General features: G+C 34.8%; 1 protein-coding gene across 1 annotated transcript; it reads right to left on the bottom strand.

Moving 5' to 3' along the window:
* Window positions 1–16443: 16443 nt before the first annotated feature.
* On the bottom strand, window positions 16444–20422 carry LOC113716800 (auxin efflux carrier component 7-like). Its single transcript, XM_027241253.2, has 6 exons — window positions 18794–20422; window positions 18407–18704; window positions 18222–18307; window positions 17520–17677; window positions 17314–17390; window positions 16444–17215 (listed from the first exon to the last, which is right to left on the bottom strand). The coding sequence occupies exons 1-6, from the start codon at window positions 20091–20093 to the stop codon at window positions 17149–17151; spliced, it is 1986 nt and encodes a 661-aa protein (XP_027097054.2). The 5' UTR covers window positions 20094–20422; the 3' UTR covers window positions 16444–17148.
* Window positions 20423–23341: the final 2919 nt, after the last annotated feature.

The following is a 23341-nucleotide window of genomic DNA, read 5'->3' as shown; positions in this document are numbered from 1 at the left end:
TAAAGCAACGCCTAGAAATGGTGAACGGATATTAGGCTTTCAAGTATAATATTGGTGTATTAGACCTTCACCGCAATATTGGCTTTTTGTTTTTTCTCGCCTACTATTTGAGAACAAATCCACTTTTTTTTTTCTTTGTTTAGCAATTATGTATAAGCTGCAAATAGACTTATTATTCAAAAAAAAAAAAAAATACATACATATCTTTTGACACAATTCTCCCAAAATTCAATGTTCAGCAAAGTTGCGGACTATGATTCACACAACAATAAGTTAAATCAATTTTCTTAGTTTTGAATTACTTAATGAATTTCAATTATCTACAAATTAAAACAATTGAAGAACGACAACTTTTGTATAATAACGGGCTTTTGTACTGGAACAAATCTGAATTACATCAGCTGTATAAACGTGCATCTGTAACTTGGACTAATAATCATTTGCCCTCAAAAGAAATAATGCAGTGATATTAATGAACGTTCTATGTTAAAATGGAATTCAGGCGTTTATATTCTAGAAAAGTAATGTTAATTAGGAAAAACATATAAATGCAATATAGGATAATCATCGTTAGCGTGAAAATTCATATGATAGTTTAGATGTAATGTCAGTCATGTAGTATTGACTATTGAGGGGAGGAAACTTATTGTAAAAAAAAATCCATTAATGGAAAAACATTTCTATTTTTTATATTTTAATTGAAGCATCTTTGTGGTTGGATTGAAATAAAAATCAAGAAATTGTTTTAGCCCGTGGTATGTTGGTTGACTTAGCCCAACGTTGGAGGGGCTCAGTCCACTCAGACCTTTGTCAAATCTTTTGTGACCGTGGATTCCTATGGAAGTATGGGTCAAAACCAATGTGAATGATAATGACCTAAATAGATGGGTCCAAACTAGCCTTGTTAAATTACTAAACATTGATGACTCAACCATTTCAACTGAGTTGGTAAAATTCCTCTTACCCGATAAGGGATCAAAGAATTGCTGACCATCTATCCTATTTTTTATCATATCCAAGATTTAAGTCCATCATCAGCCCTTCAAATTTGGATAAGGAAAACGAGACAATACCCACAGGCCACAACCAAAACTTGGGAGAAATATTGAACTTCTGTGGATCCAAAAGCTCTCCAAGATGGACCCTTTTGAGAGTTCAGTTTGGTCTGCTGGATTTCTGGCCACTAGTTTTGGGGACCCATTTGGATCGACTGACAACCCTATCTCAATTCTCATCCCAGGTCAACTCTGTACATTGGCTCTCCATTTATTCAGTCTGACCAATTCATGATATGGATGTAACTAATAGAAATTGTCCATAACAAAGAAGTCACTTGATCTGACTTGCAAATTCGTACCTTTGGAAGTGTAATAATGTCGCCATGGCAAGATAAGAATTTGCTTCGAGAATAGCAATTTAACCCTTCATTTGATAGACTATATGTTGGCAATAACTAAAACGTAATAATTGACATCGGTTTTAGAGTGGAAACTAGAGCTGTTACTCGAGTCGAGTATTTGGCTGCCGAGCTCAACTCGAACTCGACTCGTTAAATGTACATGTGACTCGAGCTCGAACTCGAGCTCGACTCGTTTATCAAAAACGAGTTGAGCTTTATGAGCTCGAGCTCGTGCAAATTAATGTTAATAAAAACCTATAATTTTAAATTTTTATAATTTTGATTTCTAAAATGACAAATATGCCCTTCATTAACGAGCTACTTGAGTATCAAACGAGCCGAGTAAGTTCGGCTCGTTAACTAAACGAGCATGTTTCGAGCTCGAGCTCGACTCGTTAACCAAAATTAACGAGCCGAACTCGAGCTTTAACGAGCCGAGCTCTAACGAGCTTTCGAGCTACTCGATTGACTTAACAGCTTTAGTGGAAACCAAATGCCTCAAGCACGCCTCCCAATTTTCAAAGGGATTAAGCCGTTTGATAAAACTGAAATCTAAATTATTAACTCTAAAATCTAGAGTTTAAGTATTGAATGTATAAAGCTATTAGTTTGACAAAGTTGTAATTATTATCATCAAACATGCTGACACAAAAATAAAAATAACTCTTGATGTATTAATTTTCAACAATTAATGGGGCCTCGAGAGGGAGATAATGGAGGGAGTGTAAGTGGGAGATTTCGGAGATTCGAACCCTCTCACTTACAATAAAAATAAAAATAAAAAAAGCCCCAAGTTTATAGAAAAATTTGAAAAAACTAAAGATAAAAAAGACGGATCTTCTCATTTGTAATTTATTTTTGGGCAACAATTATGGGCTTTCCAAGTACAGCAATGTGGTCCCTGGTGTATTCTAAAATACCGTCCCAGATTTGTTGGGCCCAGAAGTTTCTCCAAGGATGCGTATATGGGCCTTAATTCCATTAATGGGTTTGGTAGCGAAAGGCATTTCATGAGCTTATTTAAATTACGTTGCATTTCTGTTTAGGAAACAGAATCTGTCGATCCATGCATTAAAGAGGCTAAATGATTTGCATCAACAAGAGTCCTGTAGAATGTACAGTAATCTAATGCGTTATCTGTGTTGGACCCTTTTTTTTTTTTTGCCCCAAATGTTGCACTAAACTTTGGTGGTACCTCTAAGATTTTATATCCTCGATAGCAGCGAAGTCAAGACTGAATTGATTTGAGTCTAATGTCAATTGGACAATAATTCTGTAAACATCATTATAAGTTTTCTAGCACGCTGTGGTGTGGCACGTTCTGGTTCTAAAATAGGATAACACTCTTCTGTTCTTAAACTTTTAAACACCCAAAGACAGAAAACAAGAAAAACTAGAAAGAAAGGGTGATTATTAAGATCCATTACAATCAAGGGACATTCATGGATCACGAGGAGGGCCTTCGGATTCGAGTCTTCTTCCTTTTTTGTTCTCCTTTGATTTTAAGGGCAATGAATTAATGCGCTTTGAATCTCACTAAGGATAAGATTTTTTTTTTTTTTTGGTAATAATAATAAATAAATAAAAAAAGATTTGAGCAAGTTCGATTTCGATCACTGTCCGAATCAGGGTATGGTTCCAAGACCATAGGTTTCTTTATGAGGATAAGATAGGTGCGCAATCGATAAATACTTGAATGAAAAAGTAGTGTGTTGTGAAGTGTGTGATTGCTTGGATTGTAAAAGGAGCCTTTTTCGAGTCCTGTCTCAATCAATACAACTTAAGCCTAATGGTCCCTTAACTATTGTTGGCCCTTTTGCAAACAATGTCTGTTGTTCACCCTACACTGACTATGATACCTCTCAATCCCATCCTTCTTTTTAGTGTATGTGGGCATTGTCAAGCATTTATGTTTTTCTTGTTTGGATGCATTAATTTTGAGGACTAATTGGTCCAATATTTTAATGCAACAACGTAGACTACGTAATTTAGTAGTGTGTCCGGTGTCCTCACATAATCATTATTATGTGCAACTTGACTAAGGTTGCCATACCATTAACTGGAATTTTTCAACCTGAAAGAGACTTGCATTAATAGCGTAGTACCTTTTGCAAGTAGAATTGGCACTTTGCTTTTGGCTAAGCATCTCAAACGAAAACCACGAGTGTCGATACAAAAAGAAAAACTAAAATAGGCTGCCCATTTCTTCGATCTTCTTCTTCTTCTATTTTTTTTTTTTTTGAAATTACTTACATTTGGCAGAGAAAATAATTTGAAGCTAGAGTAGGAGAGAGCTTGCTTGGGAATTTTACAACAGAATCTAGAATAAACAAGTTATGAAAGTGGAAAAAAAAATACTAGTTCTTTTAATTGATTGCTGGAAATCAAGTTTAGCAAATAATATGCTTTATTTCTTGTGGGTAATTTTTACTGGATATTCCAAGGCATAACTTTTTTTTCCCTTTTTTAACAACTCGTACAAAAAAAATAGAATTAAGTAAGTGAACTTCACATTGTTTAGACTCTTGTTTTTGGGGTTAAATTGATTACTCTTGACATGTAAAAGGATTACACAAAGTTGATTAAATCAAGCAATCAAAACGACCTCAATCAAAATATATATGGAAAAATCGTTCAAAACGTTCCTCACATTGATCAAATTTGGTCCTTACCTAAGTTTTCAACTAGTTTTTTGTCAGAATCCACCACGTGTTTTGCACGTGATCATTTTTGAGGGGCAAAATTGCCAAATCAAATTAGCTTATTCATGTGAAATTAAATAGGGATATATTATATACTATGATTTCATCTACAACTACAATTAACTTATTCATGTGAAATTAAATAGGGATATATTATATACTATTTGTATTGTTCAGGTAAAATCAAATAGACATATATATGAATTTTCAAAAATAACAAAAGACTATTATACACATGATCAATGAGGGATAAAAATTTTCATTTTATAAAATGTGAAGGATAAAAAAATTTATTTTGTGAAATGTGAGGGACAAAAAAATTCATTTTGTGAAATGTGAGGGACTATGGATCAAATTATGCGAAATATGTTTGACAATTTTATTCCTAAAAATGATCATGTGCAAGGCACATGGTAGATTCCTGCAAAAAAAAATTTGTCAAAAACTTAGATAGGAATCAAATTTGACTAATGTGAGTTTATAAGGAACGTAAAATTACGCTTTTAAAAGTAAGGGACGAAAAAAGTTATTTTATAAAATATGAGGGACGTTTTGAAAATTTTCCAATATATATATACAAGAAGTTGTACATTTTATCAAAAAAATCTAAACGGGACAATCAAGTACATATTTCTAAGAACATAATTAGCAAAATGTTCCCCATGGTGGAAACAGATGAAGCCAACCCGCACGGGGGTATCACCATACCTTTGATTCATCGATTTTTTCTTCTGGGAGAAGAGACCCTAGTTTTAATGTTTTGATCTTATATTATTGGTGAGCGATTTGTAAGAATCATATATGTGATTTATGTCTCAAGAACATACCTTGAACCATGGTAATAACCAATGCCGAATCCATGTAAACTGTTATATTCCGATCTTATACAGCAACCAAGACGATGCATTATTTCCTATCATTGTCCAATTCCTGTGATCATTCGAACGCCCATAGGATTCCTTATCCAGTTGAAAATTGGCCTAGGAGCAGAAAAAAAAAAAGAAAAAGAAAAACAAGGACTTCAAAAGAGGAAAATCAAACCAAAAAATAAAAATGGGAGAAACGAAAAGTAAGTTTGCTAATTAGACCTTGCTTGTCTGCTGACATTATTATGTTGTAGTAACTTTTTTTTTTTCGAACAGATACTAATTCTTACTTTCTTTCTTGTTCCTTTTCGCCCTTTAATAGAGGTTAATGCATGCCTCCATGAGCCCTTCTTTTTTTTAATGCTTTTCTCCGTTCAATTACAATGTCTGAGATTACGGGCTATGACAAAATATCAAACAAATTTAGAAACTGTGCTGCTTCATATGTTTCATCTTCCTTATCAATATATATATGTGTGTGTGTGTGTGTGTGTTTCATCTTCATTTTCCAGTTCACTAATCACCAAAAATTGAAAAGAAACTCTTCAATGATAACTCCATGATTGAGTTTGCCCACGAGTCATCAATTACTATGTCAGGAAACGGCTCGGGTATTTACTATCCGAAGCAATCGAAGGTTTATATTCTTGAGATTGTTTCTTTTAAGTTTTCAAAGTCACGATTTGTTGTTCCTTTTAGTGTTTATATATATATATGTAAAGTTTACATTTGAATATCATAAATCATGTACATTTACAGGGCGAAGAAACATATTTCCGCAGAAGGTTTGTCTTCGAGAATTGGTGCATCAGATCATTTCGTCGGAATTCCTAACGCATGCAAAAAAATGCTGCAAATGTGAAGATTGAAAATTTTGTAACTTTCTATAGTTACATGCTCCTAATCCACCATATATTTGTCAAATTAAATAAAAAATTGAAATCACAGACGATTAACCAAAAAGTTTTGACATCTCCAGTCTTAAGCTTAACTTAAGGATGTCATAATGCATATAGTTTTTCCATCAAAAAATTACTCCAAAAAGATGTAATAATATTGGAGAAAAGGGCAAAAAACAAGAGAAAAAGAATGAAAAAAGGATTTCCAGATCTTATGTTCCCAGCAATGTGGGGACTATTTATCCGGCTTTATTCTGTCAACCACACGTATTCTTGCTAGGTAGAAACTGAGGATAAATGTGGGACATTGAGAGACGTAAATCAGAGGGTCCATTGCAGTACTAGCAGCAGCAGTTCTTGTGGTGTTCATGGAAAGAAAAAGAAAAAGAATGCCGCAATGAATTCAACCAAGAAAGTCCACAGAGTTTCTGCCAAACCAAACTTGATATATATTCGTATCAAACTTTGACACTTTGATAGCCAGCCCTACCTTTTTAGTTGGATTGGATCCCTATCTGAACAAACCCTCTTTTCTCTATTCTTTCCGCAAGCTTCCCTCCTCTTTCCTCTCTTCCCCACTTGCAATAATTCATGATGCCATGCAATGCGTATGTTTGGCTTCCATTGCCATCACCACTGTTCAGATCAAACCCTAACTCCACATGACAACAGTATGGGCTTCCACATGAAAATGGACCCTCGATGTCTCACCTCTAACAACTCAACACCACGTGTGTATGTGTGTTTGTGATTCTGAAATGTACCATGATTTCTTCACAATGTACCCATCAATTTCCAAGGGCAATAACTTATGATTGGACTAAGTTAAAATTTGGAATAGTTTAATCATTTTTTTTTTTTTTTTTACCTTTCACCCATTTTCACACCCTCTTCGTTCCTAACTGTTAGGTCTGAGATTCGAATCCTGAACTTGACAGTAAGAAGAATTCTACGTTAAACTTGAAATAGATTAATCCCCTTCGACACACTCCATCATGCAGTATATTCAAAAGGTATTGACTGATTTTAGCTATCCTTACTTAAATAAAAAAGCAAAGTGTTTTGTAATGCCAATATTTATGTCCAAATATTCTGTAAATCATAAACGTGTTTTCTTATGCATTCACACCATTCATTGGCCCAATTTTTTACTGGTCGTGCAATGAAAGGTTGAGATTCTCTCCATTGAATTTATCCCTATTTATTTATCTTTAAATTATTGTATTTTTTAATAAAATCATCTGATTATGTTATTACTTTCCTTTTGATTTCCAGACCAACTTATTAAAACGTGATATTTCTTAAAGAATATTTTGTCATTCAATTTGCACAAATATTTAAACAGTGAAAAAAGGATCAAAATCATAAAAATATTTATAATAACTAAAAAAACTTAATCAATTTCATACAACACTTTCGTGTATGACAAACATCAAAAATATTTTTTTCAAATTAATTTCGCGCAACGAACGATACATTCAGTCAGTCAGTTAGCTTCGATCAGTTACCCATTGTAGTACGGTTCCTGCAAGGGAAGCTCAAGGATCGTTGTTTCAATATGTCTACGTCGTTTAGGGTTGGGGTGCTGGGCGCCATTGATTGAGTCCATGCGCATTTGCTTGTCGTATTAGTCCATAATTGATTGTTCCGTGCATGCCACATGATCCGTCCGATCATTATCAAATGGTCATTGTCGCTTCTCTTTGGATGGTCAATGAGAATAAAGGCCAATCAAAGAATTGACTCATGATGGTGCCTAATGGAATGTGACTTATGATGAGGAGCAAAGCAAATTCCAGTAGATTTTGTAGTAGCTGCAATGAATTATTCAAGATCTAATTGCTTTATACAACTGTAATAACGGGTACTGTGGCAGACAACACAACACAGCCTTTGAAGTACTTCCATTGGAGATGTGGAGTCGAGGGACATCAAAGAAAATCTCCTCGTAAAAGGGACATGCATAATAATGCAAGAATGTCGACCTCATAAGCAATACTGCAATCTGCATCAGTCAGCTAAAACATAAGTACCACAACGATCTTTATTTAAGCTTTTAGTACCTTATTTGTATGTTTGATTATCAGAAAGGGATGAAACCCGCATGACGAAGCATAAAAATGAAACAGTTTGCCACAAATACATGATAAGAAATTGTTCGAATGCAGGAGAATTAATGCAGTAATACGGGATAAGATTTGTTGTTAAGTTTATCTTGCTTGTATTTGACCACACAAAACTTCCTACAGAAAATAGGCTGCTATTAGCAGTGACTAGATAATTATGTTTAACTAACATTTTCCAGCAAATTCTGGCAAACATTAGCTGGACAGAAAATGAAATGTGTTTCCTGTACTATGCCCACAACTTTCCTTTGTAGAAAAGGCACCACGAATTTCTATAAGGCTTTATTTCTTTCTTTTGCTTTCTTGTTTAGATGCCAAAAATGGAACTAAAAGGCACGATAATCTACACTACATTGGCATGTTTGTAGAGATATTTAAAAGAAAAGATACCATTTCCTTATGATATCTCTGGGGCATCCAGAACTGCAGAATGGCTAACATACGACCCCAAAAAAGATGATGACATATACCTTTCGTAGAACTCCCCATCTGGACTTGGAATAATAGCTGGTATACCAATAAGAATTTACATTGTCAAAGGAGTTAATTTTCTAGAAAGTTGTAAGCTTTCACGATTGAAATATTTGCTTTTTCAAGATAAGATTTTATGCATGATTTTTGAAAACCATGCTAGGAGATATTAGAGGCATACGAGTTATTATGAGCATTTTGAAAACAGCGCTGTGCTCTATATTTCCTTATGGTTTTTTGGTTATACATAAGTATGTCATCCTAGGAAAAATCATATTATAGAAATTTGAAACAAAACCATTAAAAGCTGAAAAAAATTCTCAATTGCTATCCTACATTTCTAGATTTATCTTAAAAGAACATTGTTCATTATAAAATTGTCTATGACCAATAGAGTAATAAAGTAAAGATCAATAATACGAAGGGAAAGTCATGAAGGTGGACCATCTTGTCTCTAAAGCAAGGAACACTAGAGAACCCGTCTAGAACAAGAAATTCCAACATTCTTAAGCTGATCAGACGAGATACTATCAAGCAACTTATAGATTAAAAGGAAACCACGTTTCTTCATCCCATTAGTTTAAAAGGAAAAAATCTCAAGTGAAACATGGAGTTGAAGGCACCCACAATATACAGAAGGATAAGAGATGAATTGATGAAAGTTTCGTCATTCTTGCATTTGCTTTCAAGGATCAAGTTAAATTATTTCTCTCAAAAGATTTGATGTTAAAAAAAAAAAGGATGGGAGTAGAGGTGTTTGTTTGCAAAGTCTAAGCAATTGAATTCGCATATATTTGGGCTGATTTTCAGTGTTCGTTCTTGCGTCTCTTGACATTTAATTTGTCTAGTATTAACTCTTGAGAAGATGGCTCTTTGGTACCAAATTACAAGGACAATAGCAACCTTCTAATCCCACATCTGAGCGTAAATTTCCACATTTACAGTTTCATTGCTCATACGGGTTTCTCTTGGTGGTTAAATATATTCTGGTTGAAACTTAAATATAGAAGAAGGGATAATTTCAGAAACCTCCCCTAAGGTTTCTGACAATTTCACCGAGTTTCCTTGAAGTTTAAAAAATTATACCTGCCCTTTTGATTTGAAAGTTTTAGTAACAAAACCTTAAAATAATATTTGACTTGGTCAAATTTTTAAATGAATACCCAAAAATGCCCTTGTATAATGAATTTTAATTTATTTTCCTACACAATTATAAGATTATCTAATATACTTTATAAAAAAGGTGCTAAAATTTTCATGTCCATACATAATATTTGATAAACAACTATAATAATAATAACAATTTTATCACTATGATAGAATATTTTTTATGGTATTTTATTAGGGATTTAAATTTATAATACAGAAAAGAAAATATTGAAATAATTCATTTAGAATTTATGAATTTTTTGAGCATTGGAATTATTATAACTCAGTAGTGGTATTGGACCATTTCCTTTTGATCGTATTGTTAATTTTAATACCAAAAAATAGAAAACAAAAATCAACAAAAACATTGGATTGCATATAAAGTTAATTCATCAAAAAAAAATTACTAGTTAGACATTTGGTTATAATAGAAACTAGAGAAGACAGTGGTACTTCTACAATTTTATTTGGAAAAAATAAAAAAAAAAGGAATAAGAAGGAAAAATAATAAAAAATAATTTTAGAAGTCATTCTAAATATAGGCATACCAAACAAGGGAGTTTCATTAAAATTTTAAGGGTAGAATTGTCATTTTAAATGATAAAGGACGTATGTGTAATTTTTAAAATTTCGAGGGGGTTAAATGAAATTGTTAGAAACCTTAAGGGAGGTTTATGAAATTATCCCGAAGAAGAGTTGGGTAGGAAACCATAAATAAGGATAACTTTTCCACTGAACATTCATTTAAAAGCTAAGGATAGTAAAAGAAGTATATCTAGTTTATTATTTTTGTGCGCGTTAACGACTAGAGGCTTTTTCTACTCTATGTTTAACTAGTTAACATGTTTAAATAGGAATGCGAAGATGATTAAATCGGATTGAGTGCTGATTTTTGTCCAAGCTGAAAGCTACAGCATGATCATGACAAAGCTGAGGAGTTTTATACTTATCCTAATTGGGACATATCAATACTATTAATATAAAGGAAGATTTTGTCAATGAAACTGTACATCAACTATAAAGCTGCAAAAAAATTTCTGGCATAAGTTTGTCAAACATCACATCTTTCTTCAAGGTCAATTCTAATTTACAGCAGTGGGATTAATCGCATGATCAAAGCCACACAAAACACTGAATCGATCCCGAAAGCTTTCTTGAAGATGCTTCAAGAAAATGTGCCATCAAATATCAAAATTAGTATTTTCAGGCAAAATATTAAGATTATTGCTGGGGTTATATATTGGGAAATCAATTTCTTTAGAGCAGAGCAACTGCACATCACAAAGAAATTTATTTCTTCCACTGGGAATGGACCATGTGGGAATGGGACTGCGTACGTGCGTAGCTTGCAGCTGCAACAATTTCTCGGACAAGGAATGTGATGGTCCAGCTGCTTCGAATTAACATTTTGACCATTCTGGTCCCGACAAAATTATTTTGCCTTGTTCCGTAGACTTTTTTTCGCCAATTCAACACAGCTATAGAAATTCAATGGATGATTTGCCTAAAAGGTGAACACGTTTGGGAGGTGTACAAAAATAGTCGTTAACAACCTCTTTGAAATTCTGCATCATCTCCGTCAGTTGATTTCCATATATGGGTTGACATTTATCAAACATCTATCGAACTGTCAAAAATCCATTGGATTTCATGTCGAATTGAAAGTTCAGAAAAGCCATAACGTGTTTAGTTGAAAGGAGACTTGTAGAAGAAAGTTCAGTGGTCAAAAAGGCAAAATTATTCACTGGACTGTTGTGCTTTTCAGTTTCTTGGTAAATTTTTTTTTTTTTCAAAGATACATAACAAAAAAATAAGAAGATATATTGTTATATCTTGGTAGTAGATGCACCTAACAAAAGTTCCTTCAACATAACGGAATTTTTTTTACCTAAGCATGCCCATAAGAAACTTAAAAAAAAAAAAAAAATGAACTGCTCTATGTCCTTTCATGAATATGAGATCTCACTTAAGTTCTCCAAGTTTGAGGCCTCAAATTATATTTGTCATCCAATTTTTTGACTCCACATGGGATTTGTAGTTACTTTTGTCCACTACAAATATTCTAATGTGTGCCATTTGATTTAGCTGTACAATAAATTAGCCACCAAATTCAAAACATAATAATATCTAGCTGAAATCTTGAAAAGATTGAAGTAACAATGTAGATTTCAATTGTTAAGAATATGCTGCCTCAGCACTTGCGTGTGAAATATCTACCTACGAACATGCAAAATAAAATTTGTGAGAGTAATAAGACATAGCAAGCAGTCTTATAATCCTAGGGCATCTGATTCTAAATTCTGATAACTACTTGGGACGAATAACATAGCAGATATTTGGCATTCTGGAAACCTGAAAAGATGGAGAAAGGAAAAGGATGAATGAGTGTACTAGATTATATGGAATCACAGAAAAAGTACATGCAGCGCATGCATCAAGATTCTTCTCTTTTCTTGGATCAAAGAAAACTGGAATAGAACCTGTTGAGGACAGCAGACTGGCAAAAATTTCTACGTCTGGCAGATTTGATAACAACGTATGGTTGATGGAACATAGACCTCCTAAATATGATTGATGGCATGCTTTGAGAATAAAATCCTGTTGAAAAGCGCTGTTCAGAGTGAAGGGATGAGTTGCCCTTGTTGCTCGAGTTTGAACCTTTTCTCTCGCAGACTTTGACAAGGGGCGTGGTAAAATACATTGGATCATGGGAATTTTGTGGGATTTTTATCCCTTCATACTCAACTTGTTTCTGCTTTCAATTGATTAGACCCTTTAATTTAATTCTTTTTATAGCAAAAGACTGAATTTACATTACGACAAACTATATAGATTCAATATTACAAAGCGGTGCAGGTAAAAAGAGGCAGTGAAAATGTTCATTACTTGAAATATAAATATAGAAATGATCAGGGACATATGTATAATTGTTGTAAGGTTAAATTGTTGAGACATTCTAGGATAAAGATTTGCTACAAGTTGAGCAAATAATAATGTAATGTAAATTACTCGAAAATTTGATAATTTCTCATTCTGGTTTCATGAACTAGATGATGAGTCTTTGATATTATCTTATCTTATAATATATATATATATATATATATATATATATATATATATATATATATATATATATGTAAATCGAGAGTACTTTGGTGATATCTTCATTTAACTCTAACATTCATCAACAAATTTTAGGAAGAAAAAGAGCTCCTTCTAAATCAATTAGTAATTGAATTAAAGTATCTAATTGTATCAAACAAAATATTCAAAATTTTTACAATATTCTATGGTCCTATGAATTTATTATTTGTTTATATTAAGCTAATGAAATTTGTAAAGATAATTTATTTCCTTATTTTTATGAAAGTTACACACATTCCACTGCATCTCCGTTACCAAGGAAAATCTTACTAAAAACAAGAGTACATTTATAAAAAAAATAACTAAAAATGACAAGCAAAAAATACAAATATAAAAAAAAGGTCGACCATCATTTAATTTGTGTTTATCGTCCATATAATGTATGTCACTTAGAATAAAATTTTTTTTTTTTTTAAAAAAAAAAAGAAGGAAAAAAAGCCTTGAGTCAACCCATCAAAGAGTGTGCAGCCCAACAGAGTCGTAGCGCATAAAATCAGGAGTCCGCAGTAAAAGAAGCCGCATTTCTTTACTACACTCCTACAGATCACGTGACTCGTGAGAATCGCGGCGTCTTCTTTGTAAACTCGCTGGATGGACTCGTAAAACTCGAATGACCAATCGCTTTCTAGGCTTCTGGCAAGGGTATGTTGGTTCGCGTTATTTAATGGCAGAAGAGTCCATCTTTCCATTTCCCAAATCACCCCTACATTTTATCTATCTTGACAGAAACACCCTTGTTCTTGCTTTTCGGTCTTTTTTTTTTTTTTTTTTCAAAACCCAAAAAAAATCACCATGTCCATTGAGAAGTTGAAATTCATTCCCTGATTAAATTCATTTATCGCTAATGCTCGAATTGAATCAGTCTTTTTACTACTCTTTCATAGATATATTGCTCCAATTAATTTTTAGTTATTGGTTTGAAAATATACTGAGGAATTCAACATAGATTTTAGGTTCGTTTTGATATACAAATTGAAGCTCGTCGAATTTTGTTTTCCCAACATGGGCTATATAGTGAATGGCTCGTGCCATTAATGAAACATTTAATTTGTTATCGAATTTTAGAAAAGGAAATATATATTGTTGTGAGTTATTATATGGATTTTCATATTGTTGGCGACAAAGAGAATTAGACAATTTTTAATCAAAAAAAAATTTCTGTGAACTATTGGTGGAAATGACATTAGATGATCTTGTAAGTGATGAATGTGTTACAATTTTGCTGACCTCCTAAACAGGTCAAATTTCTTGAAAAACTCAATAATTGAACTCACATTTTTCCGCAACAACTAAGTTGAGCTTGTAAATGCATCCAAGTTCGAGCTCTAGCTGAATTTATAGTGTTCATTGCTCAATTCAACTTGCTTATTGTCTTAGATATGATGGAGTCTCATGTAAATTACAGTCTCATCTACCAAAAAAAAAAATGCAAATTATGGAAAGTTTTCAAGAAAATCAGAAAGTCACATTATTGTAAATCTTGTGGAGTTGCAAGCTAGGCATATTTCAACAATGTGGGCAATGTGAATTGAAGACTCCTAGGCTATGTGCGTGTGTTCCCTTCCGGTATAACATTGCGTAATCATCGGATTTTCACTATCGCCCCCTAAATGAGAATGATTCATATTAGTGACAAATGCAATTTGGTACCCTATTTATTCGTATATTACCTGTCCTACTACTGAAAAACTGGAGGGGTTCCAAAAACTAGCAGAGATTCAGACATTGACGGTATATATAATATTATAGTTGGATATATACATACACAAAATTTGAATTTCAAATTGAAATTCATATTAATTATCATGCATTCAACAGTAGCGGTGTATATATACTATCAGTTTGACAGTGTATAGGAAATTAATCCTAAGAGAATTCTACAATTCTGGTGGGGATTCTAGAATACGTCGATTAGCACATCTCTGCGATTTAATGCATCTCGATTTAAGTTCTCTTTAGAGGAATTTGCAATATTTATTAGCATCTTGAATTTGCAAAAAGAAAGAACGAAACTAGAAGATTATGGCTGATGATTTATGATTGGAAGTACTAAATCCATATACCTTTTTTTTTTTTTTGTCAAAACTAAATCCATATACCATTATCACGACTTCTAGTAGTCAATGCATGATTACGGATCACGAATCTTTTCTTACTCACTATTTTAGATGCTTTCGATATCAAGACATAATTAATGAGATTAATCGGTAGTTCTTCCTTACTTACTATTTTAGATGCTTTTGACATCAATACATAATTAATGAGATTAATTGGAAGTTCTTTCTTACTTACTACAGTATTATAGATGCTTTCGATATCAAGACATAATTAATGAGATTAATCGGTCGTTGCTTTGAAGTATACCGATGTCGTAGTAGTACTGTTTCTCAGTCCATCTTTGAAAGAAGACCAGGCCATTGAAAACATGGCTGTTTTATTAAAACGGACAAAGAATTAGGTAAATTGTCTGTTATATTTCCATGGCATATTTTGATATACTATGCAAATATCATATTAAAAGTTCGCTCGAGTAAACTTTGAGTCCCAAACCCTTCTCTTTTGTCCCCCTTTTTTTTTTTTGCTTCTTTTTTTTTTGGTAGCTAATTGATTTATTCGGATCAGAAGAATCTTGAATAAGTCACCTTCAATTACTGGTTGAACCTCATTTCGGCCAAGATTGATTGGTCCAAATGATCAAAGACAGTAACCTTTTAACATCACATAGTTGTTATGGTGGTATGATATTTACTCACGTGCGAGCATTTTGCATGTAGCATCACATAGTTGTACCACCTGCACAAGGTGCCCTTTTGAGAGGGATGATTTTTTCCTTTTTTTTTTTGCAATTAAATGTCAATAATTTATACTTGCACCTACTCCTACTTTTATACTATCGAGAGGGACATACCCAAAAAATCGAAGGAGACTGAAAAAAAAAAATTATTGAATCATTGAGAATCGAAGAAGGCTAAATCATCATTGAACCAGACAAGTCTCAAAAGGCATCCATTAAATTTGAAGAAATTATGGAGAGTAGAGCGGAAAATTGATGATGAGAAGTAAGATTCCAAACATTATTGACTTCTCACCCTCACAAAAACCTTGAATGCCTTTGTGGTGGCTAACAAGTGATGGATCAGTTGGCAATTTGGCGTAGGATAGGGCAATAGAGGTGTAGTAGGGTTAGGATTGTGGGCGCATCAAAGAGCCAGAAAAAAAAAAAAAAGAAACAGTACTAAAAAGCAAAAGCAAGCAGCTTTTGACTTTGATCATCTTTCTGCTTTCTCTTATCTCACATTCCTCTCTAGAAAGAAAGAAAGAAAGAAAGAAAGAAAGCCCCCCTAAAGTGCTTGTGTGCCAAAAAAATTGCAAAGATCCACTAAGCAAGCAGAAAGATGATGTCCTTTCAAGCAGTCTCTCACTCTCTTATCCTTTCTTCCCAATTGCTTTCTCGCCAAGTGAAAGCAGAAAGTGCAAAATTATGCCTCTGTCAATGGAAATGAAAGCTCCACTATTTTCATATTCCCAACCAAAATGCCTTTGGTATTATATGTCTGGATGGTCAAATTCCTGCTTCATAGAAGGATGAAAATAACTCCTCTTTCTTCAATTGATTCTAGAAGAACAAATATAATATCAGTGCCAAGAAAGAGATGACCCTAACTCAACTCTTTGATGATCAACACATATTCTAAACTCTGATGTAATTAATTAATTACACGGCAACATTGAACAGTTTAATAAAATTACAATACAACCCGACCCGAAATTAACTGAGGAAAAGAATTGAAGCCAAGAGCCAGCAAAAGGACTAGACATAGAAAAGATGATACCAAAAGACAAAAAAAAAAAAAAGGTAAGAGATCCTATAACTATTCCTCTGCGCTCCAATTCAAGAGAGCCTTGACTCAAGTTGCAAAGAAATGATTTTTCCAAATTGCATTCTTTACACGCGCAATGATTACTGATGAGAAATTCAGTTTACAACTCATCTCCCTATCATTCCCTCCCTCCTTGATTTACTGCCTCCTGTTCCCTTTCTACCAGACTAGCTTTCCTCCAAATTTGAAGAATTTTACATAAGATGCCTGCTTTAGATGGGAGCATGATCCTTACTTTACATCAGGGATTCAACTTAAAATTACTGAGCCAAAATAGTTTTTTTTTTTTTGGTGGCTCCCTCCTTCTACTTTGGATGCAGTCATTTTCTTTAGATTCCTCGACACTTTCTGACTTAAATCAACAGAGTCAAAGAGTATTATGCCTTCTTCATCAACCTCCTGCTCTCAACAAGTAAGCACCCCATCCAAACTTTAGAAACATTTAACAGTCAATGGAATGGAAAATTTCTTCTTTCATATTCACTCTATCTTTGCTTGCTCCGTGAAGATCTCATAATCCAAGAAGAATGTAGTAGACCAATGTAATTGGTAATGCAATCAACATCCCAAAAATGACCCTGAAATTAACACAAAATTTAAAACGAGAAACTTGTTAGTTGTTAACTTTTTTTGTTAAAAAAAAAAAAAAAAAAAGATCGATAATCTTTTGAGTTACCCTGTGCTAAGAATAGCTGGATGGACGTTATATTCTTTGGCAAACACAAATGGAACAATCCCTTGTGGAAGTGCAGCCTACAATGAAACAACACAAAGTTAAATAGTTTGTAGCATACATCAGTCAAATTCACAGCAGAAATGCTTCAAGCGTATGATAATTTTGCTAAGCAGCTGGAAAATGCCTCTCAAAAGTTGTGAAATTACCTGAACGATGGCTACATGGAGAAGGGTACCGCGAAGGCCAATGGCAATGGAGGCGGCTGCCATAACTGCTGGACCAGTGAGAAACCTGACAGCCATAGCAAAGGTGGCCACCGAGTTTCCACATGCAATAATCTTTGGCTGAAGAGCCATAAACAGACCTATCAAATCAAATCAAAATTCATTATAGTACTGGTAATTAGCCAGACAACTCACAGAAAAATATGTTTCAATTAAATTCCAACTACCCTTTACCGCTCCACCATACATACACATGCTACATGATCATGATTCATGATTATACACAACTAGTTAACGGCATCAATCAATCATCCACCGATTCTTGGACCGCTAGGGGACATTGCTCCTCGTCGGTCCCATATGTCGGGTAGATGATGGTGATAATGGTACTACATTTTCTTCAAGACAAGTAGTTGCAGTAGCAGTAGTAGTAGTAGTAAACAACACCTTTATTTATCAAGAATCAAGAATCAAGAATCAAGAAAAGAAGATGGATGGTCAAAAAAATTTACATTGTCCATGAAAAAGATTACATGGGCATTGACCACCAACCATTTTTCACATTGCCGGAGTCACTCACCAAGTTTTGAGTAAATAAAAAAGGTCATTCTCATTCGTTTAATACCAATCATGTGACCCTGTGGACTTATTAGAGATTCTTCACTCTTGTCGTCGAGAACTTACCTAAGCTAAACATTGCCATTCCAAGCCCAGCATCGGATAAAATAGAAATAGAATTCTTTACGATCGCCGGCATATGCACATTCCACCTGTACGTACCAATTGAGCAGCCATGATGATTAGGTAACTAACCAAAGATCATAATTATCACAATTAGGTTAGGACTTAGGAGTGTTTAGTTTAATTACCGGAACGCAATTAAGGCCCAGATGACACCGATAAGGCTGGAGTAGGTGTTGGGATTTCGGATAAGCTTCCTCCAAACCATGATTAAGATGAGCCTAGTCATAACACTGGCCGGAGGCAGCTGTTTTCCGGCACCGGCATCTTGGGCTCCGACTGCCTTCGGATGAAGCTCAGCGGTGGAGCTGGACCCCAGTTTGGACAGCCCTGTGGGGCCCTCTTTCTCTTTTTCCTCATCCCCATCCCTTCCACCACCGCCGAAGGTGAAATCCGCCCCGCCGAAATCCCCGACTTGTGGAGCGGCTTCACGCATTAAATTCCAACATTACCATCACAAAGAAAACCATACTTCAAAAAACAACAAAAAAAAAAGGAAAAATATTGATATTCACCTTTGTTTTCCCCATTTTGGGGGTGATCAGCAACCAACATCCTGATTTCCTTGGCACCATGATCGGACCGTCCAGATTGTTGCTCGTTGGCCCCGAAATCGGGACCACCGAACACGTGGAGCCCACCAACCTCCGACACCGGGGAGGCACTAGAGCTCCATACGAACATGTGAAGCTCCTTAGCGTCATGGTTGGGTTTATTCCCGCTCGTCTGCTGCTGCTGGGGCTGCTGCTGATTATTATTATTATTGGTAGCACTAGTTTTGCCCTGTTTGGGAGCGGCTGATGCAATTTCCGGATTTGGAGCAGGATAGGATGACGGATTGACGGGTTGTCCCGGATAAAATCCGAATCTAGGGGAGCTCATTAGACCTCCCGGGGCACAATTTTCTTCGAAATTGGACGGCCTAGGAGTAGGCCCTCTGGAGGAATGAACAGAGTACATGTCCGCTGGACCAAAATTTGACAGCCTCCCAGTGTCAGAATTCCCAAAATTGGATAATCTGCCTCCGAATCCCATCATGGAGTAAAAATCTGAATGATTGAAATTTGACCCTCTTGGCGTAGGATTTCTTGAGGAGCTCAAGCTGTAAATTTCAGCTCCAGTGAGATTGGATGGCCTAGGAGTCAATGCAGGGAGGGAACAATGTCCTAGGGATCTTCGGGAAGCATTTGATTTCCTTACGGTCACATGGAGTTTCCCATCGTCACCAATTTCAGCGTCGGTTTCGAGAAAATCTTGTCCGTCGAGGGAAACAACGTCGGACTCAACCTTGAAGGATACGATTGAGGCGGCAGTTTCCGGGAATTGTTCCATGATAAGCATCTTGGCGCCCCGATATTCGAACAAAAATAGCAACAGGGTGTACCAAATGATGCATTGCAAGACAACAATTTGTACCATTAGGCTCCCAGCATACGGGTTGTACATGGCAATTAGCAGTGGAATGCCCATGACGAGTGTGTTTGGAAGCGTGGATAGGGAAAAGATTGTGATGCTCCACTCTAGGCTGCCATTTTTGGTGAAGTTAGCCCAGAGAGCAAGCACCACTAGCATGATGACTTTCTGGAGTGTATCGGCCGCGATGAACTTGAGGTTCATTTCATAAGGGTTGTTGGTGGAGATGAAGTGGAAGGAGAGTAAAGGGACCGCGAAAACCGCCACAAATCGGTTGATACCGGAGCATTGGTCCGGCGTAAAGATTTTCCACCAGCGGACAGAGCCATAGGCCAGAATCATGGCCACATAAAGAGGGATCACGGCCGATAAGACCACATAAAGGTCGTGCCAGGTGATCATTTTTCTTCTTAAATTTTCAGAGAATATACTGCAAGAAACTTTGAGCTAGCTAGAGGGATTTCTTGTTTTTGGCTTTTTGGGTTTGCAGATCTAAGAGTGGTTGTTGAGCTCGAGAGTTGAGCAGCAGCAGCAGCAGCAGTATTGTTATAGGGAGGAGCAGAAGGGTAGAATGGGGAGGGAAAAGGTCGTTATTTAACCGTAAAGAGGAGGAGGGTACTACTGCACTGACTGAAGGGATTTATGTCTTCTGCCGTGCTGTACTCTTTTAAGTGTTGTACATATGCTTGAGAAGCTTGAAGATTGATTGAATCAAGAAACTCCTTCACTGGCTACTACTGACTCCAGTGACTTTTTTTTTAAAAAAAAAAGGGGGATGAGCTTGAGAGTTTGTGTGGAGGGTTGGAGACAGTGAAAAATACATGGGGTGTAACAATGGCTCAATTATATATAGGGAAAAGTCAGTGCCTATGTGTGTGTGAAAGCGTGCGTGCGCCCCCTAGTTGCTTTAATTAGTTGATTTCTTTATTTATTTTTTCTTTAAATGATACTTACAACTGAATATGTGTATGTATATATATGTATATACAATTGAATCCAGAATCAAGCGTTAAAACCTTTTCATAAAGACAAATCATACTTATTTTGTTAAACAATTTAATCAAGCGTTAAAACCTTTTCATAAATTTGAATCCAGAATTCATAATTCGAAGATGAATAGTTATTTCATTTTATCTAGTCAGTCAATGAACTGACCGAATCCGATTAGTTTCGAAACTCGTACGTAAGAAGATGCAGACTTAGAAAGAAGACGTGTGAATTTAACCCCTTCAAGAATTGGATTAGAGTGTGAACTAAGCAGCATTATCCAGTTATTTACTTTTAGTTGATGCCTAGTTGGGATTATTATGAGAGTTCACGAACTCGTATAGGAAAAAGGGCAATTAATTGGGATTGGGAAAGCTTGGAGTTGGGGACCAGATGAGCTAGCTAAGTCCCGGATGTAATTGTTCCGAGGATGTGTTCTGTGAACGTGGCCAGTCTTGTATGGCATGGCTTGTTTTTGTGGACGTGGACGCTTTTTTGTCTTTGCAAAATTTCTTTTGTTATATGTCAAAGTTTTGGACTTTGGGTCTGGTTTTTGGCCCTGTAGTTCAAGCTAAGATGCTGGCCGGGTTGAATATGGCCCTGTATGTGAGATGCTTTGCCATTTTAGTTGCATATCTTAATTTTAGAGGGGAAGAGTGAAGACCTTAATTAGATTAAAATACCATATCTTAATTGATTTCTTATCAATTACGTGACAAACAATAAGACATTCTTCTCATGTAGATTTTGATGAAATCATGGTGTATTATTAATATGTACTTTAGTTTATGTGGTTGTACAGTCAATGAAACATAATGATATTATAGTGCATCATGATCCCTTCATAAAGATCTAGCAAGAATGGTTTCTTTTTTTTTTTTTTCTTCCTTCTTTTTTGTCCACAGAGAAACTTAACCATGTCGTGGTAGATTGAAGTAGTTATTGGTTTTGTCAGACAACATAATTAATTTTCCAGCCAAAATCATATGCATTTATATTTGGAAAGAAATGTTTTAAGAGATTAATATTTGTTCTCTCTCTAGTTACTGCTGAGAGTGCAAACGAGTCGAATCAAATCGTGTTTTGGTCTAATTGAGTCGAGATTCAAGTTAATTTTATTAAACTCGAACTCGAGTTCGACGAGCTTAAAATGTCAAACTCGATCTCCAGATCGACTCACTCAAGATTAAACAAATATAAAAATAATTATTTTATTTTTAAAAATGAATAAAATAATTATTTTTTAACAAGTAATTAAATATTAGAGATATATATGTAATTTTACTATTAAAATAAAAAATAAAATAATATATATATATAATCGAGCTTGCGAGCTAACGAGCTTGGTATTTTTGAGCTTGAGTTCGATTTGATTAGCTCGATCTTAACTCGAGTTTGATATTGACTGATCTCAACTCAAGCTCGTATTTGAGCTGCTCACATTGCAGCCCTAATTACTACCCTAGTTACACCAAAACTGTGTTGATGTAAATTGACTTCCAATCCAAAAGAGGCTAACAAATTCGCACATAGTCTAACTCCTAATGCAAAATCTACCAATTGTAGTAACTCTTTACAGAACGCCTCTTCTAGTTTTGTTAAGCAAATTGTAAAGAATTAATTTTTTATCCACTGACAATGTATATATTTTTATCATTAAATGCATGATACATAATCCAAATTTGAATTTGAAACTCAAATTTTGTATATGTACCCTATATCCAACCGTAATAATATATATATATATATAATTACTCAATTATAAATTGTGCTAGAATCTTATCAGTAAGTCTTCCTTATTTATAAAAAATACCCTTGTTTTCATATCCTATTTGGGGGACAGTACGCACTTCAGTTGCATAAATTTGTGAATCCCCTTTTCTGGCAAAGTTATCCACTAAGCAATGATGCATAGCTTGCTCTTATAAAAATGTGCTAATCCTAGAATGGCACATTCCTCCCATTGCTCTTCTTTCTAATTTTTGATTGGTCAAAGTTTTGCTGCGTGAAGGTGCAAAACTGACACCTTACCTAGTCATCCTGTTAGATTTGAGAGAACATAAGTCAGAAGGAATGTGACTGGTTAATTGCCATAATACTACCCGAGAAGAAATCAATATGAACACGGAAAACCATTCAAATAGTCAAATTCCCAAAGAATAAGCAATGCATGGAAGACTCAAAACAGTATTCAGGTGGCGCTGATGCTTACTGACAGACTAAAACGACACAGAACAACTGAACTATTCAATCAATCCATTGATCTTCCAATCTTGTCTTTAATTCAGCAGTCTAGTTTTATATTCGGAGGGAAAAGCAAAAACCATACATGCTCAAATGAGGCTTATGAAATTTGCACTCTTTTTTTTTTCTTTAAAAAAAAGTCACTTCTCTATGTATCGGTAATTAATGAAATAATTACAATTGTAATTGCATGTTGCTTGCAACTGCTAGTTAGTCATTGTATGTGATCTCCTCTACAAACTACACAGAGAAGATCCTTTCACCTAATATGATTTACATGGTTAATGGCTATTTCAGGCACTTTTAATGCAAAAAAAAAAAAAAAAAGGAAGTACAATTCTCAAAAGTTTGATATCATCTATGACCACACCAAGCTAACTGATTGGCTATGAATTTTACAAGAGGGTTACAAATTCAAA

Source organism: Coffea arabica, chromosome 11c (genome assembly GCF_036785885.1).
Source record: "Coffea arabica cultivar ET-39 chromosome 11c, Coffea Arabica ET-39 HiFi, whole genome shotgun sequence".
Classification (NCBI taxonomy): domain Eukaryota; kingdom Viridiplantae; phylum Streptophyta; class Magnoliopsida; order Gentianales; family Rubiaceae; genus Coffea; species Coffea arabica.
The sequence above is the reverse complement of the archived record's forward strand: the minus strand, read 5'-3'. Positions and strand labels throughout refer to the sequence as shown.